Genomic DNA, 15862 nt, shown 5'->3' on the forward strand with positions numbered 1-15862 from the left:
GGAGACGAACCCCATCATATACGTAATAATTTCTGTTCGTTTTAAGTTGTGATGCTGCTCCTTACTTTCAGTTGAAAAAACTTTTTTATTTAATTTCTCATTGTTTTTTTAAGTAATGTTGGAAAATTTAGCGCCCTCTTCATGAAAATTCTCTTCCCCATGATTAATTTCTCCATTGAAAGATCCTTCCACGTAACCCCCTCTATCCGACCCCCACTACAAGGAAAAATCAACCCTAAAAACGTCTGTAAACTTCCCAATAAACAATATTATATGTACACAATGGGCAAAGTTTATAACTTGCAGCCCTTCCCCCGGGGACTGTAAGGGATTAAGTCGGTGGGACTATGCTGAACAAAATAGCTATCTTAAAATTTTGATCTGGTGACTTTGGGAAAAATGAGCGTGAGAAGGGGCCTAGTTGCCCTCTATTTTTTGGTCGCTTAAAAAGGGCACTAGAACGTTTAACTTCTGTAGGAATAATCCCTCTCTTGACATTCTATGACCACTGGGTAAATACAATCACCCCTGAGGGAAAAACACACAAAAAAAATACTAAACACGCATCTGTGATCTTTCTTCTGGCAAAGAATACAAAATTCCATATTTTCTCAGATATGAGAGAATGATATGAGATATGTATTCAGAAGAATACAAAAGTTCGTTACGTAAGCTAATTTATAAGTTACGTATATAAAAACAAACAAGACTAATATTGCTAACTAACTTCTACTAATAAAAACAAACAATAAAACATTCAGATATGAGCTTGAAACCCCTACAATAGGGTTCTCTGATACACTGAGTCTGATGGTGTGATTATCATTAAGATTCAATGACTTTTCGAAAATAAGGGGGGATGTTTTAGGGGGTGCTCCCCCCCTTTTTTCGAAAATAAGACACACGTTTTTCAGGGTCTTAACTTTTCATGGGTAAGACTAAACATGATGAAACTTATTCTTTTCAAATCAGCATTAACATCGAACTCTTTAGATTTGTTATTGGCATCAGAATTCCGTTTTTTTAGAGCTCTGTTTATTGGTGAGCCGGGATGCTCCTTACTACAGTTGATTACTGCGGACTGTTTGATTTAAATTGTAAAAGCAGAAGTAGTAATAGTAGTTTTCTAAAAAGTTTTGTGAACTACGATTTTGATCCAAAAAGGACCAAATCGCTATAGATTGAAAATTCTGAGGTAACCAGTCGATTTCAAAGTGTTGAAAATCTCAGTTGTAGAGGAAATAGTGCCACACATTTGCTTTTTTGCTCCTAAATTGACAAAAGCTCATGCAACATAAACGGTTGATACAGACATTTATTACAAATTTTTACTTTACTAAGCTGATTTTCTTGATGCTTCATGAAAATCTATGTTCTTTTGCCAGTAGAGTGATCACAAGGGCTCATCTGATGCAGAGTTAACCGTGTAAGAGTGGCTTAATGCAGGAAGGATTTACGTGGGAGGGATTTTTTACTGCTAGGGAGAATACTTAATGGAGAGGGATTTTTACGAATTGTTTTTAAAAATAGTAGGAAATTAAATTCAAAAAGCAAATTTTTCAAATCAAAGTCAGGAACAACACTAAAACTTAAAATAAACAACAATTATTCCATTTATGAGAATGGCCCCTTGCCCGCTATTCTAAAGTACTTTAACAATGAAATTGTTATTCAAATTCACTGGCATTTTTATTTCACAAATCGTAATTATATTGAAATAAATACACTAATTCAATTATGCTTCTCTTCAATTTTATACTTCTTACGAAATTTTTGCATAGGCAACGAGAATTTAGCTTGACGTTTTAAGTTATTCTATAAGCAAATTTAATCAAAAAGAAAACGGTCATTTATGTGAAAAAAGAAAAAGGGGTAGAACCTCAAAACCTCTCTCTTTAAGATAAATGGCCACCTACGTGCCACGATGGTCCACCTTTACCAACATAAAACACCAAACGTCCATTTTAAGATTTCTATTTGCATTCTTACTTCCATTGATTTCATTATTTTCGGCCATAGATTTCATCCATGGCCGAAAATACAAGGGCATACGAAGACGATAAGAGTACTGGAAAATCAGGTACAAGTGTTAGCAAACCAGTAATGAATTTAATATGGGTCCCATCCCTTTGAATAATCGAATGAAGAATGCTTTTTGATGCCAATAAAAAAAGTAACTTGGATATATAGCTCAAGGAACAAGGTTTGCAGGAAATAATTATTGGATTTCAATCTAAAATAGCGAATAAGTTTTCAGGGCAAAGGATCGGGCAAAATATGAAGTGACCAGGAGACAGTGTCTCCCAAAGACCGAATATTAGAAAACCGAGATTAGGCAAAATTTCAGCAACAGGGTCAAAACTGGTCTGCCTGTTATCTTTTGAGGTAGCCGTTCATCACTTATGACTTCCTCCCAGAGGGGCTCCTATCTCCCAAAGGAGACAAATTTTCCTTAGATTTGATATGACGAATCTCAGATTCATTCCCAAGCATCTCCAATCTAACCCTAAGTTCAATACTTTTCGACTTTTCCTAGTTCATTAATATTCTATTTTATGATCATCTTGTTCTACTCCCAGAGGGCCCGGGACCTCTTTGTTTCCCCTAAGCTCATTTGAATCGACTCAAAATTTTATCCTCCGCAACTGCAGACTGAATCTGCAAATTTTGTCTTTTTTTAGCTGTTACCCTTTTATTGCTATTGTTCTCAAATTTTCTACACGTATAATATAAATCATAATCAAATGTGAATAGAACTCCTATGTCCACCATCATTGGCTGTATTTCTTTATAGTACTTGAGTTTAATATTTCTTTTCTTCTTTTTAGTTGTCTTTTCTTTGATAGTAATATTTATTAAATTGTCCCTGAATGAGAATTTAGTTCTTGTATTGTAGTTTCACTTGGCATCTTTTTTCTCTCTTCTAGTTTTCTTGACTTTTTTCTGAGTAGTATATAAATCCTCGTTAAATGGGAATTGGATTCCGATATTTGGCTTTTCACATTGAAACAAAATTTCTCGAACTTTACGAGGAAAAGCACGCACGATAAATTTCTATTCGTTTTTTTCTGCCAAACTTCATCCTGGTGTCTACTTGCCGGTGTCTCATATTCAGGATAAGCGTTTTGATGTTTTCTTTTTTTTCTAAAATATTCCCCGGAAATCACTTTTATGCGTCTCGTTTATTATTAAAGTTGTCTTTACGACTATATCCTCCCTTAGAAAATGTCCTATTCATTTCTACAACATCTACTGCTAGAGAAGGAGCAAAGCCTGCTTTTACTTTTTTTAGGATTGATCCGTCGTTCTCTGCAATTTCTATTCTAGCCCAAGCCGAAGGACATGGGTATTTGTCTTCACAATGACATATAAGTGTAACTGTATCTTTATAGTTTATCTTTATCTTATTTATTAGGTCCGTCCGTACAAAAGTTTTTTACTACCTAGGTCAATTACCATTTTGGCTAATTTTCCACTTAATTATCCTTCTATTATGTAAAATTTCGAATACTTATCAGTGTTTCCTTTACTCTGAGCTGTAGCCTAATTTTGTTCTTTTATGGGTTACTTCTTTGTCTTTCATGGGGTAATTTCTCGTAAATTTACCTGTTTTTTTTTTACATTTTACCAAATTATTACCTTTCGAACTATGCTATCAGGCATTTCGTTTTTTAGACAAGGTAGCTTAGCCTCCCCTTTTTGTTTTATGGGTCGGTCCAGCTTCTTCCCTAGTCAACGAAGTAGTATGTTTTTCCTTCTTAGCGTTTAGTGTCTAATAATTCTTTTTTTCTCATTTGATCCTTAAACAAGTTATTATGGCCATTTGATTGCTTTTAAGTTACTTGTAAAGAAATAACATTTTCCAAGTTTCCCCAACGAGTTTTGTCACCTGTCAATTGTATTTGTAAAATATTGGTAAATTTTTTAGCAGCCTCCCAATGGGCCTTCTTTCCTCCTCTATATTTTCTAACTTATTTCACAGAAGTTAGAGGTGTATGTTTTCCATGTTCTAAAGTTTTCTTATTTAATAGAAGAACCCTGGCAATTATTTTCATCTGAAAGTTGTCAGTTCTTATTTAACTCTTCATCGGATTGGAAATTTACTGTGAGCGCTGTTTAGTAAGCCTCTTAAACGATGTTTTCTTCTTCACTAGACTGACGAATCAGATCTAATTCATTAAATAGATCTTGAGAAATCTTTTGACCGTTAGGAACAGTCTTTCTATCTCACTTTCATTTATCACCTCTTAACCTGCAACAATGAATTTGAATTCTTTTAATAAATGCCAACCGTTCTTTTTTATTTTCATTTGTGATTTCTTCACATAATTGTAAAAGCATTTTACTGGATTCCATAAGGTCTTCGAAATCAATACATTCCACCTTACTAGGCCGGTTGAATTGATCTAGTTTTCTAAAATTTTCCGTATCGCCATAACTAATGCCGTTAGACGAGATTCTTGCAAGAAGATCTTGGTAACTAAATATCATAAAACGGACATTTGATCTGGAGCTAACATTTCTTGGTTTAGTTGGCCTCCATGCGCCCGATATTGGATACTTTGCCCATGACCTGCATATCAGTCTTTTCTTCTCTTCCTTTACATCTTATACTGGCCTTTCTTGCCTTTATTGATCTCTGTGTTTCCGTAAATCGGACATTTTCAAGCTCAAATGGCATTATTTCTCTTAAAAAATATTGTCTCAACTGAATACAAAATAAGCACGATATGTGTTAGTAATATTACGCTGTTAGCATCACTTAATCTATCGTGGTAAATTCAGTAATTGCCACAAAGTAAGAATGATCATATACAATAAACTATTTCGAAATATAAACGACACGTAATAATTTCTATTCAAATCACAGTACTTTCTCGAATGGTGAAACTCACTTTCGGTAATATCTTGTGGTACATCGCTAAATTCCAATTAACCTTTAGACTTTAATTTGCAGTTTTTAATTAGTTTTGTTTAATCCCCCAAAATTCTTTACAGACCAATACAGTAGGCTACTGTATAGGCTAAATTAACCCGGATCTTTGTAAAACGAGCATTTTATTCACTATCCGTGCTCTTGATAGCTTTCCTTAGTAGCTGCCGCCGCTATTTGATAGGATACCTTTGTGGCCGCCGTTCTTTGATCCCTTTCACCACACCAGGGCCGTTGATGGTGCCACTAGGGTATAGTATCCCGATCGAGCAATTAAAAGGGTTCTACAATTTCTTCCCACACTGATGTTACAATTACTGTGGGTTTCAAAAAGTGTACTGCCTTTGGAGGAGGTAAAGACTAAATAGTTTTGCCAAAGGTGCCACGATCTCTGTCACCGCTGACATCTCTCTAACAATCTTTTCGGAGGAGAACCAGACACTCCTGTCAATACTGTAATAGCGGTACTCTCAAAAACTCTTCGCCTACCCCGCCAGGGCTTGGGAAAAAATAATATCAAGCAGTTACAGAAATAACTTACTTATTATTTAATTTCTACTCCGAAAAAAACATTCTCTTGTATGAACGAAGCTTATAAACGAACACTGAAAATAGAAAAAAAACAAAATCACTATTTTCACACAAAGAAAGCTTGTTTTGGGGTGTACTCCAAAATGACACTGTCCAATCTGATATAAAAAAAAGACTTCAAATCAACGGGCGTTTGGGTATCATTGTCCTTTCAATAGCCGAAGTGAACTGGCCAAAAACAAATTTTGACCAAAACTTTACCTTTCATGAATTTACTGCCTGGGCAATAAGAATTTAGCTCTTCTGTTGAAATTATATTATAAACAAACCTAATCAAAAAGGAAATCTCAAATCAGTGTGCCAAATGAGCCACCTGCCAAATATTCTACAATAACTAACTTCCATAAAATAGACCAAGTGAAAAGACAGTAATAAAAAAATATTTTTAACCTAGTGGGATAGGAAGGGGAGAATTCCTTGATAAAACGTAATTAGTTTGCCTATTCCTTATAGTTTACATCTTTCTTTTATAAACCATAGAAAGTAAGGAATAAAAAGCGATCGGGCTATATACAACAGACCTCCTGAAAAATGGATTTTTAGCGCAATTTTCAAGTTGAAAATCATGGAAAACGTGCTTTCGAAGGAATATACAAGAATAATCTGGATTACTTGTCTGAGTCCGTCTGATTTTGTTGTAATAACTGAAAATGGAAAGCTATATCATCTGAGGTTTTGAATTTACCTTTATTTATTTCTTTTGACCCTGTAAAGTCTGGCCAGCCCACCTGAAAGGGTGTTTTAAAGGTAGACTAGGCCTAGGCTATTTCATACATTTATGATGTAGTTTAAAGTAATTTAGGTAAAATTCTAGTTAATTGACTTCTTGCTATCTCAGAAAGGGTTTAGATTAGGATAATGAAACTTTCAGGGATGAATCTACAGACTAAAGTATGTTCTGGGAAGGTATTTTGAAGCAACTACATCCACTCCTTCTCCCTCTAGAGGGCCTGACCTTTGATGACCTTTAAAAATATGTGTGTTATGAAAGTGAAACCTTGTGATATAGATCTTCTGCTTGAATGAAGTACAACAAAATTGTTTTCAGCTTCACAACTTTGCTTAAACCCAATTTATAAGGTTTTAAAGATATGCAAATACATTTCCTAAATTTTGAAAAGAAAAACATTGATATGGCTCAGAATTCTACTCAAATGACAGGAATTGCATTTTCAGAACTTACAGCAGAGAAAAAGCAACTAGTAACTGAAATTTAAGGTAAAATGTCATTTTGTCAAAATTCTTCCCAGGAAAAACCTTCCCAGGACATACTTTAGCCTGTAGACCCATCCCTGAAAGTTTCAATTTCCTAACCTAAACCCTTTCTGAGAAAGCAAGAAGTCAGTTAACTAGAATTTTACTGAATTTTGTGATAAACTTAGAGATATTTTCATTATTGAGCTGTAAATTAGGTGAACATACTACTCAAGGCTTTTTTATGCTCTTTTAAAATATAACCATTGTTTTACTCAAAAATTAATTAGACCCTTTAAGATGATACCCTTTTCTCTTATTTTCTGCAATTTAGCTTGAATCTTATTTTCTTTTACTCTAGGTTTTGTTCAATAATTGAATAAGTGATTGATTAAAGGGAAATTAAGTAGCTTATTATACCATTAACACTCTATTTACATTATGTAAAACTTGAGAACAAATTGGCTTTATCTGTCTGTATTAAGAAACAATTAGCCTAAGGTTAATGGAAAACAAGTGGTGGGTGACAGAATATATTGGAATTATATAATTTGAGCTATACATTTCCACATTAATTAGGGGAGAAGAGAATAGGATAGTTTATGTGAGACTACCCTCCCCACCCCACCCCTTTAATGTGCAAATATGTAGCCCAAATTTTGTTTCTAAAGTATTATATTTTCATCATAGTATTTTTCATTAGGTCAATCTAACTTTACTTCTTGAGTGTTGGCAGTATAATATGTATATTTCAATTAAAAGAATTGATTGTTTGCCAGGAATCTTCATCATTGAAAAGTATGTTGAATTTTGCTTCATTTGGTATGTAAAAATTAAGTACTTTTTGTTTTCCTTAAGAATTTTATTTTGCATATAACCTTTTATCTTCAAGTGTATTCCCCTCCTCCACAATTGGATTTGCCATTCAAAACTTTTCCTAGATATAATATTCTTAGGCTACCATAGCAGCCCCTCCCTTCTGCCATTTTTAATGAGGCAAAATTAAGCTATAGATTATATTGAAATTCAGGGAATAGTTGATTAAAATGGAGGCAATGCCAAAACATGATTCATAAGAAATTGTTATTTTTTATGGCACTTGGTATTAACCAAGTGACTTATAGCAATTGCCAATTCTGTTGGTCTGTCTGTTGGTTGGTCATTCAGTTGGTCCCAGTTTTGCTACTTTAGGCACTTCCAGGTAAGCTAGGACAATGAAATTTGGCAGGCTTATCAGGGACGGGACCAGCTTAAATTAGAAATAGTTGTTTTCCCAATTTGACCATCTGGGGGAGGGGGATGGTTAATTTGGAAAAAATGGAGTATTTTTAGCTTATGAATGGGTGATGGGATCTTAATGAAATTTGATGTTTGGAATGATATTGTGTCTCAGAGCTCTTATATTAAATCCCAACTGGATCTGATGACATTGGGGGGGAGTTGAATGGGGAGAAACCTAAAATCTCGGAAAACACTTAGAGTGGAGGGATTGGGATGAAACCTGATGGGAAAAGTAAGCACAAGTCCCAGATACATGATTGACATAATTGGAACGGATCCGCTCTCTTTGGGGTAGTTGGGGGGGGGGTAATTCTAAAAAAATAGAAAAAATGAGGTATTTTTAACTTACAAATGGGTGATTGGATCTCAATGAAATTTGATGTTTAGAAGGATATCGTGTCTTAGAGCTCTTATTTTAAATCCCGACTGGATCTGGTGACATTGGGGGAGTTGGGAGGGGGAAACCTAAAACTTGAAAAACACTTAGAGTGGAGGGATTGGAATGAAACTTGGTGGGAAAAATAAACACGAGTGCTAGATACATGATTGACATAAACGGAACGGATCCGCTCTCTTTGGGATAGTTGGGGGGGGGGTTGTTTCTGAAAAATTAGAAAATATGAGGTATTTTTAACTAACAAACAGGTGATCAGATCTCAATGAAATTTGATATTTAGAAGGATATTGTGGCTCAGAGCTCTTATTTTAAACCCAACCAGATCTGGTGACATTGGGGGGGGGATACCTAAAACTTGAAAAACACTTAGAGTGGAGGGATTGGGATGAAACTTGGTGGAAAAAATAATCACAAGTCCTAGATACATGATTGACATAATTGGAATGGATTCACTCTCTTTGGAGTAGTTGGGGGAGGGGTTAATTCTGAAAAATTAGAAAAAATGAGATATTTTTAACTTACAAACGGGTTGTCGGATCTCAATGAAATTTGATATTTAGAAGGATATTGTGTCTCAAAGCTCTTATTTTAAATCTTGAATGGATCTGGTGACGTTGGGGGAAGTTTGGGGTAGGGAACCTAAAATCATGGAAAACGCTTAGATTGGAGGGATCAGGATGAAACTTGGTGGGGAAAATAAGCAGAAGTCTTATATACAGGATTTACATAATTGGAACAGATCCGATCTATTGGGGGGGGGGGGTTAATTCTGAAAAATAAGAAAAAATGACGTATTTTTAACTTACAAAGGAGTGATCGGATCTTCATGAAACTTCATATTTAGAAGGACCTCGTAACTCAGATCTCTTATTTTAAATCTGAACCGGATAAAGCGTAATGGGGGGGGGGGGAAATCTTAGAAAATACTTAAAGCGGTGAAATCAGGATGAAACTGGATGGGAAGAATAAAAACCTGTCTAAGATACATGATTAACATAACCAGACCAGATCTGCTCTCTTTGGTGGAATTTGAGGGGGGATAATTTTGAAAATTGAGGTATTTGTAACTTACAAAAGGGTGACCAGATCTTAATGAAATTTGATATTTGAAAGGATCTTGTGCTTTAAAGTTTCTTATTTTAAATTCCGACCAGATCCTGTGACGTTGGGGGGAGTTGGAGGGGGAAACTGGAATTCTTGGAAACCGTGAAAATTGGGGTATTTTTATCTTACAAGTAGATGATCAGATCTTAATGAAATTTGATTTTTAGAAAGAATTCATGTCTAAGAGCTCTTATTTCAAATCCCGACCAGATCTTTTGACATTGTGGGGATTTGGAGGGGGAAATCTTGGAACAACACTTGGAGTGTAGGAATCGGGATGAAGCTTGGTGGATAGAATAAACAAATGTCCTTGATACGTGATTGAAAGAATCGTACTGGACTCGCTCTCTTTGGGGGAGTTGGGGGAGGGGTTCAGTGATTTGGCGAGTTTGGTGCTTCTGGACGTGCTAGGATGATGAAAATTGATAGGCGTGTCAGGGAGCTGCACAGTTTGACTTGATAAAGCTGTTTTCCCAGATTCGACCATCTGGGGGGCTAAAGGGAGAGGTTTAATTAGAAACAATTAGGTATTTATAACTTACAAGTGGGTGATTGGATCTTAATGAATTTTGATATTTAGAAGGACATTGTGACTCAGAGCTCTTATTTTAAATCCTGACCAGCATTAAACCTCTTATTTTCCTTTTTAAATCAATCTGTTGATTCATAGAATTTTGTTAGAGCTCTTACCATATGATCTCTTGGCTCTTAGCTCTTCTTGCCTGGTCACAAGTGCCATATGAGCTCTTAGCTCTTGTTTCTATAGCCTTGAGCCTTATGAGATTCTTAAGGGGTAGAAGGCTGGGGAGGAGTTGTCAAAAAGGCATAAAGAACAAAATTAGCAAACTAGAAGGAACCTTTACTGGCATTAGTTCACAGTTAGTGCTACTTAAAAGGAAGCACTACAAAATTCTGCAAATGTATAATCAAAATTATAGGCTTTATTTCTCACATATTTAAAAAAAAGACATTTTTTTCATAAATAGGAACCATGCACACAAAAACAAATATGCTCAATCATGTATAGTTGGAATCCTGCAACATACAGAGTTTCCAGTTAAGTCCTATTTCTATCAATTTAATTTCAGTTTTAGCATTTTTTTTTATAAATAACTCACTTACAATCTGCAGCTGGTTGCATTAGTTGCAATGTAATAAGTTTCCAGTATAGCATGAGTTACATATTAGTACATCAGCAGGAAAACCATATACAAAAGGGAAATCAAGGGCCTTCCTCCCCCTCCTAGAAAAACAGAAATCTACACAGATTTTGAGAGAACATGCAGTGTGTATAATTTTACAAAATCCAGAAAAGGTTTGGCATATTTGTGACAGAGATCTTCTGTTCAGCCCTCTTCCCTTTAAATTTTTGGGAATCCCTTGATTAGGGAGTTCAAGGGACAGTATGCTACTTTGTATATTGGAGTGTTACCACCATTTCTTACTTTCACATGGAAAAAATTGTTTCTTAGATACAATTTTCGGTTGTTTTGATTGTTGTTAATTTAATTTGCGCAAGTTTTCATTATTTTCTATGCAAATCAATTTTAGGTCTTAAATGAGAGGGCCTTGGTTCTTAACTCCCCTTTGTTTGCATTGGAGCAAAGCATATTTCCAAGCATTAATATTGTTGCAAGAGAAATTAGTTATTAAGGCATGAATACATAAATGTGTAGAGACCAAGGTCACTCTCAAACTTCGTCATTTTGAAAATTCCACATTTGGTTTAAACTTTAATCCAAAATTATGCTCTTTTAAATTGGAATTTCCAGAGTTTGATATATTCTTATGGATAATCTATGATTTTATGCTATATAATTTTTACTAAAGTTTGGTCATTATTGACCAAAATTAGAATTATTTGCATGTATATACAAAAACTTGTATATTTTTTCTTTTGCCACTTTGTATAGAACTGATGGACACAGGAACTTTGATAGGAAATGGAAGGTTCTTGTCTGCTTTTTAAGAGTCTTTTTCAGTCTTGCTCAGAATGGTCAAGAGGCCCAAAAATTTGCCTCCAAGGGTACATAACCAACAAAGCCCCACAGCTATGAAAGAAAGAATTAAACAGCAAGGCAGTTCACCATGAAAATACTTGAAAATCATTGAAGAGCAAGAGATGACATAGAGTGCATAAGTATTCAAAAGCACTTTTCAATGTCCTTTATTAAATTCGTTAACTAACTGGCGAGCCTTTTGATGAATTATTTTAATCGGATGGAGCAGAGACTGGAAAGTAGACTTCCAAATCGAGTTGCAGTAAGTTAAGTATGGCTGAATGAGTGAAAAATACAGGGTCCAAAGAATAGATTCAGGAAAAATGTGTTTAAGTTTCCAAATAATCCCAAGATTACATGATATTTTTGCTTGGACCATCTTGATGTGGTTTCTAAAAGAAAGATTCTCATCCAACAAAATTCCAAGGAAACGCACGTATCTTACGTTAGGTCGAGACAAATGTCCTTTCGAGGTAGATATAGTTGATAAGGACAGGCATACCTTGCCAGTTCTAGAAAATATGAGAAAGTGTGATTTAGCGATATTTAAGGCAAGTCGGTTAGTATCAAACCAGTGGTAATACCGCTCCATAAGCATGTGAAGTTTAACCTTCAAAGCTTGTTCCGTGTCTTCAGCACAAAGGATATTGCTGTCATCAGCGAAGGCAACTAAATCTTCATGAGGGGATGGCAGAATATCAGAAGATGCCACCGTATTTTTCTTTTCGTGACATAGAGTACAATACCCAGAAGGAATCGTGTTCTTTACCGTTATAAATAAATCGTTGATGTATATTAAAAACAGAGTAGGACCGAGAATCTATCCTTGTGGTATTCCATAATCTACACCAATGGAGTTCGGTGAGTCAGGGTCCATGGAAATCGTTCTATTGTGTAAATAAGAATGGAACCATGATAGGGCTGAACCTCGTATTCCTATATGAGACAGTTTATCAAGAAGGATCTTATGACTAAGACTATCAAAAGCTTTCCGCACATCAAGGAAAATAGCGGCTGGTATTTTTCCAGAATCTAAAGCGGTATGAAGAAAACTGATGAGTGTAGTGTACGCTTGCTCTGTTGTATGTTTCGATCGAAATCTGAACTGATGGTTGTGCAAAAACTCCTCAGATTGTAATAAACTTGTGAGTCTTTTTTGCATCGGTCTTTCAAATATTTTTGAAAACACTGAAAGAAGGGAAATTGGTCGGTAATTTGACGGGTCACTTCTGTTTCCACCCTTAAATAGAGCTATCACTCTCGCAGTTTTTAGGGACCTTGGAAACTTTCCTTTTTCAAACGACATATTGATAAGCTTTGTTAAAGGGCCCAGAATTGAAGGGAATATAGCTTGCACAGCTTTAGTTGATATGTAGTCTGGGCCAGATGATGATGCACCTTTTAAACTTTGAATGTGTCTTGCCACCTCTGATTCCAATACAAGCTCTATAAAATAGATTTAAGGCAAGGGGTTTTCATGAACATGAGATGTTGATCTTGTGTGAGAGAAATCGCGCTTCCACCAAGTCTCTTGACAGTCTTTTCGCCAACTGAAGCAAAATATGATGCAAGGGAGCTCTTTATCTCACAAGGACCCTCGATCAGTATCCCGTCAACATCAAGCTTCGTTGGAATTTCAGGACTATGAGATGATGGTCCAATGACATAATTGATGACTTTCCAAATTTTTCTCATGTCTGTTTTGCACTCAAGAAACTTTGACGCATAATACGAGCTTTTAGCTCTGCGAATCTATGATTTGAATAAATTCTTATAAGTTTTGAATTCTTTTAGGTGACGAGCTATAGGAGAACTTTTGTATCTTTTCCATTAGTAGAGTTTGCGGCTGGAGCTTGTCAGAAGTCCTTCTTTCATCGAAGGGTTAAAAGGTTGATTTTTTCTTCGAGGCTGATTAGAAGGTCTTCTGGTGCAGCATTCTATAAAACAATATTTTACTTTAGAGTAAAATTTGTCAAAATTAGAGTCCAAGTCATCTTTTTCATCTATAAATTCCCATGAACATTCTTGCAGTTTGGTCTTTAAGGCTTCAAGGTTCTTATCGTAACGAAGTAAGGCGATGTTGAGGGGCTAAACCGTGGAGCCTGCATACTCGGCAACAAAAGATCTGACAAAACTGGCAAATGGTCAGATATATCGCTAACAATAAATTTGTGATGATGTGATGCAGAAAAGAGTGATATCTAAGCTGCAGAATGAATTGGTACAAAAGCAAGCAAAATGTTTACCTGGTGTAAAATAAGCTAAATCCTGACTTGGTGCAGAAATGAGCTTTGTCCTAGCTTGGTGCAAAACCAAGTTAAGTCCAACATTGTCAGAAATAACCAGAAGGCAGCTGAATCCTCGACCAGGAAATAACAAGCAACCCGAGATCCTGCTGAAGTAATGAGGATAAAGATACTTGTTTTGGTCTAAACTGTGATTTAAGCCTAGTTATATTTGAAATAAGCATAAAAAGTAAAATATACTGGTATTATTTTGATTTTATTCAGCCGTTTTCTTTTGTGAAGCTGCTGGTATAGACTCTTACCTTTGAAAAATCTGTATTAAATTTAAACAGAATTTCAGCAGGGCTTGCAATCCTACTCAAATCAATGAAACTAGGTTTATCAAGTGTAGAAAGGTATAGACCAATTTTATTTGCTATTTTCTAAGCCTCAGAGGTAAGGAAGAAGTAGAAATAACATCCTGTAAACACCTTCCCATTGAGGACTTCAGATTCTGAATGCATTCCTAAAAGTTCCATTCTTGTAAGTCAACTATCCTCCAAGATAGCAAAAACTCTCTCATGAAGAAATTTAACGTATTGTTTTTTTCTAAAATGATCCTCACCAAAAATTACCTCATGATGCCAGTTAAAAAAATGAACAAGATCACTTAGGCTAAGGCAGAAACAAGACTGGAAACATGCATCATTAGATTATCATTTCAATGCTTGTTCCAAATAAAACAATTGCTACTTCTATAATTGTATTCTAGCTCCCTTAATGAGGCCAAGTATAGCATAGGCGTAGGGTGCATACAAAAAGTGTCCTGATTCTTTTCCTTTTCAGTTTTGCTTTATAAACTGATATCCGATAGATACATGCCCAAAAGGTAGTGACTTTTGGACAGCTCACTGTGAACATGAATCTGCTTATCATTAATGTCTGGTCAATGAAATACCTTCACCATTTTTTATTTCCAATGCTGAAGATACTGAATATTTTTTGGGTCTTTTAAAGAAACAATTTCCCTGGATGAGGTGAACAAAAGAATTAGTGTCCTTAAATGCTTTTATTTTTGCTTGTTACAGATGTTCAATCCAGTCCCAAGATTATACCCACTCACTAGTGAGAAGTATAGAAAATGCAAGATCATCTGTTTTAGTCAAGGGTTGCCTTTTGGTTGGCTGCAAACGTGTACTACAGTGTATTCAGTGGTCAGAGCTCCCGCACTGTAAAAAATTTCAGTCAATAAATTTGGATGTGAAGTAAGGCTTGATACTGTTAGTAATAATATTAATTAGTTATATTAGTTAATTATTCATTGTTTAAATTATTCAAAATTTCGATTTTTTCATAATCATGATGTTATTTATTATTTTTGCAAGGTTTTTTCTATAAGAAAGTGCTGATAATTTTTTTTTATTCAGTCCAGTTTTTCAATGATTTTTAAATATGAAGATTTTCATAAAACATTGATGATTAAATCAGCTTTGAATTAATCTGTGTTTTGATTATTTGTGGGAATTTTGTTTGCAAAATTATTTGAATTAAGTAGTTAAAAATGCAAATCAGAATCTGGTCTATTGTGAAGCATATTTTTGTGTGAAATGTTGCAAATATGATATTTTTATTTGGATGAATTTAAAGTATTTGGGAATAATTTTGGAGTAAGAGAATCCATTGTAAATAGAGCAATAGTCGAATTTTGTATTTTCGGTGCCACCATTGAAGACATGCCCTGTGACAGAGGGGTATTTTGCAAAATCCCTTAGCAGATATAATATTATAAATGATGGCTTGTATGCTTATATTGGTTCAATGTTTATATTGCTTCTGTGCTTATGCTTCTAGTGCTTAATATTAATTATTAAGCGTTAGATTAATCTTAATCTAGTAATTAATCTTAATCTCTAATCTTATTATATATAATATTCATTAATATTCAAGTATATGCTTGCAGTTGCTTATTATGCCTTACCTTAAAATTACCTTAAATTGCAACTTGGAGCAATTGAAGGATTTTCCATCCTGCAGCATTGCTCAGCATTTCTTCAAAAATTGCCATGTGGATCGATTCGGAATTGTCTTGAATATTAAGTTGGTTTGATTGACTAGGGTTTATACTGTTATCTGGGAC

At 34.9% G+C, this 15862-nt stretch overlaps 1 protein-coding gene across 7 annotated transcripts in view; it reads left to right on the forward strand.

Annotated features, from left to right (window-relative positions):
• Window positions 1-6074: 6074 nt before the first annotated feature.
• Window positions 6075-15862, forward strand: part of LOC136026164 (uncharacterized) — a 122928-nt gene continuing 113140 nt past the window's right edge. For 6 of the 7 annotated variants that reach the window (XM_065702476.1, XM_065702475.1, XM_065702481.1 and 3 more), the window contains exons 1-2: window positions 6075-6196; window positions 14814-14990. In XM_065702476.1, the coding sequence (XP_065558548.1) occupies window positions 6090-6196; window positions 14814-14990 (284 nt within the window). In that variant the 5' untranslated portion in view covers window positions 6075-6089. Of the gene's footprint in view, window positions 6197-6282; window positions 6308-14813; window positions 14991-15862 lie in introns of those variants that run through there. The other variant, XM_065702479.1, reaches the window with a different exon arrangement.

Source organism: Artemia franciscana, chromosome 4 (genome assembly GCF_032884065.1).
Source record: "Artemia franciscana chromosome 4, ASM3288406v1, whole genome shotgun sequence".
Classification (NCBI taxonomy): domain Eukaryota; kingdom Metazoa; phylum Arthropoda; class Branchiopoda; order Anostraca; family Artemiidae; genus Artemia; species Artemia franciscana.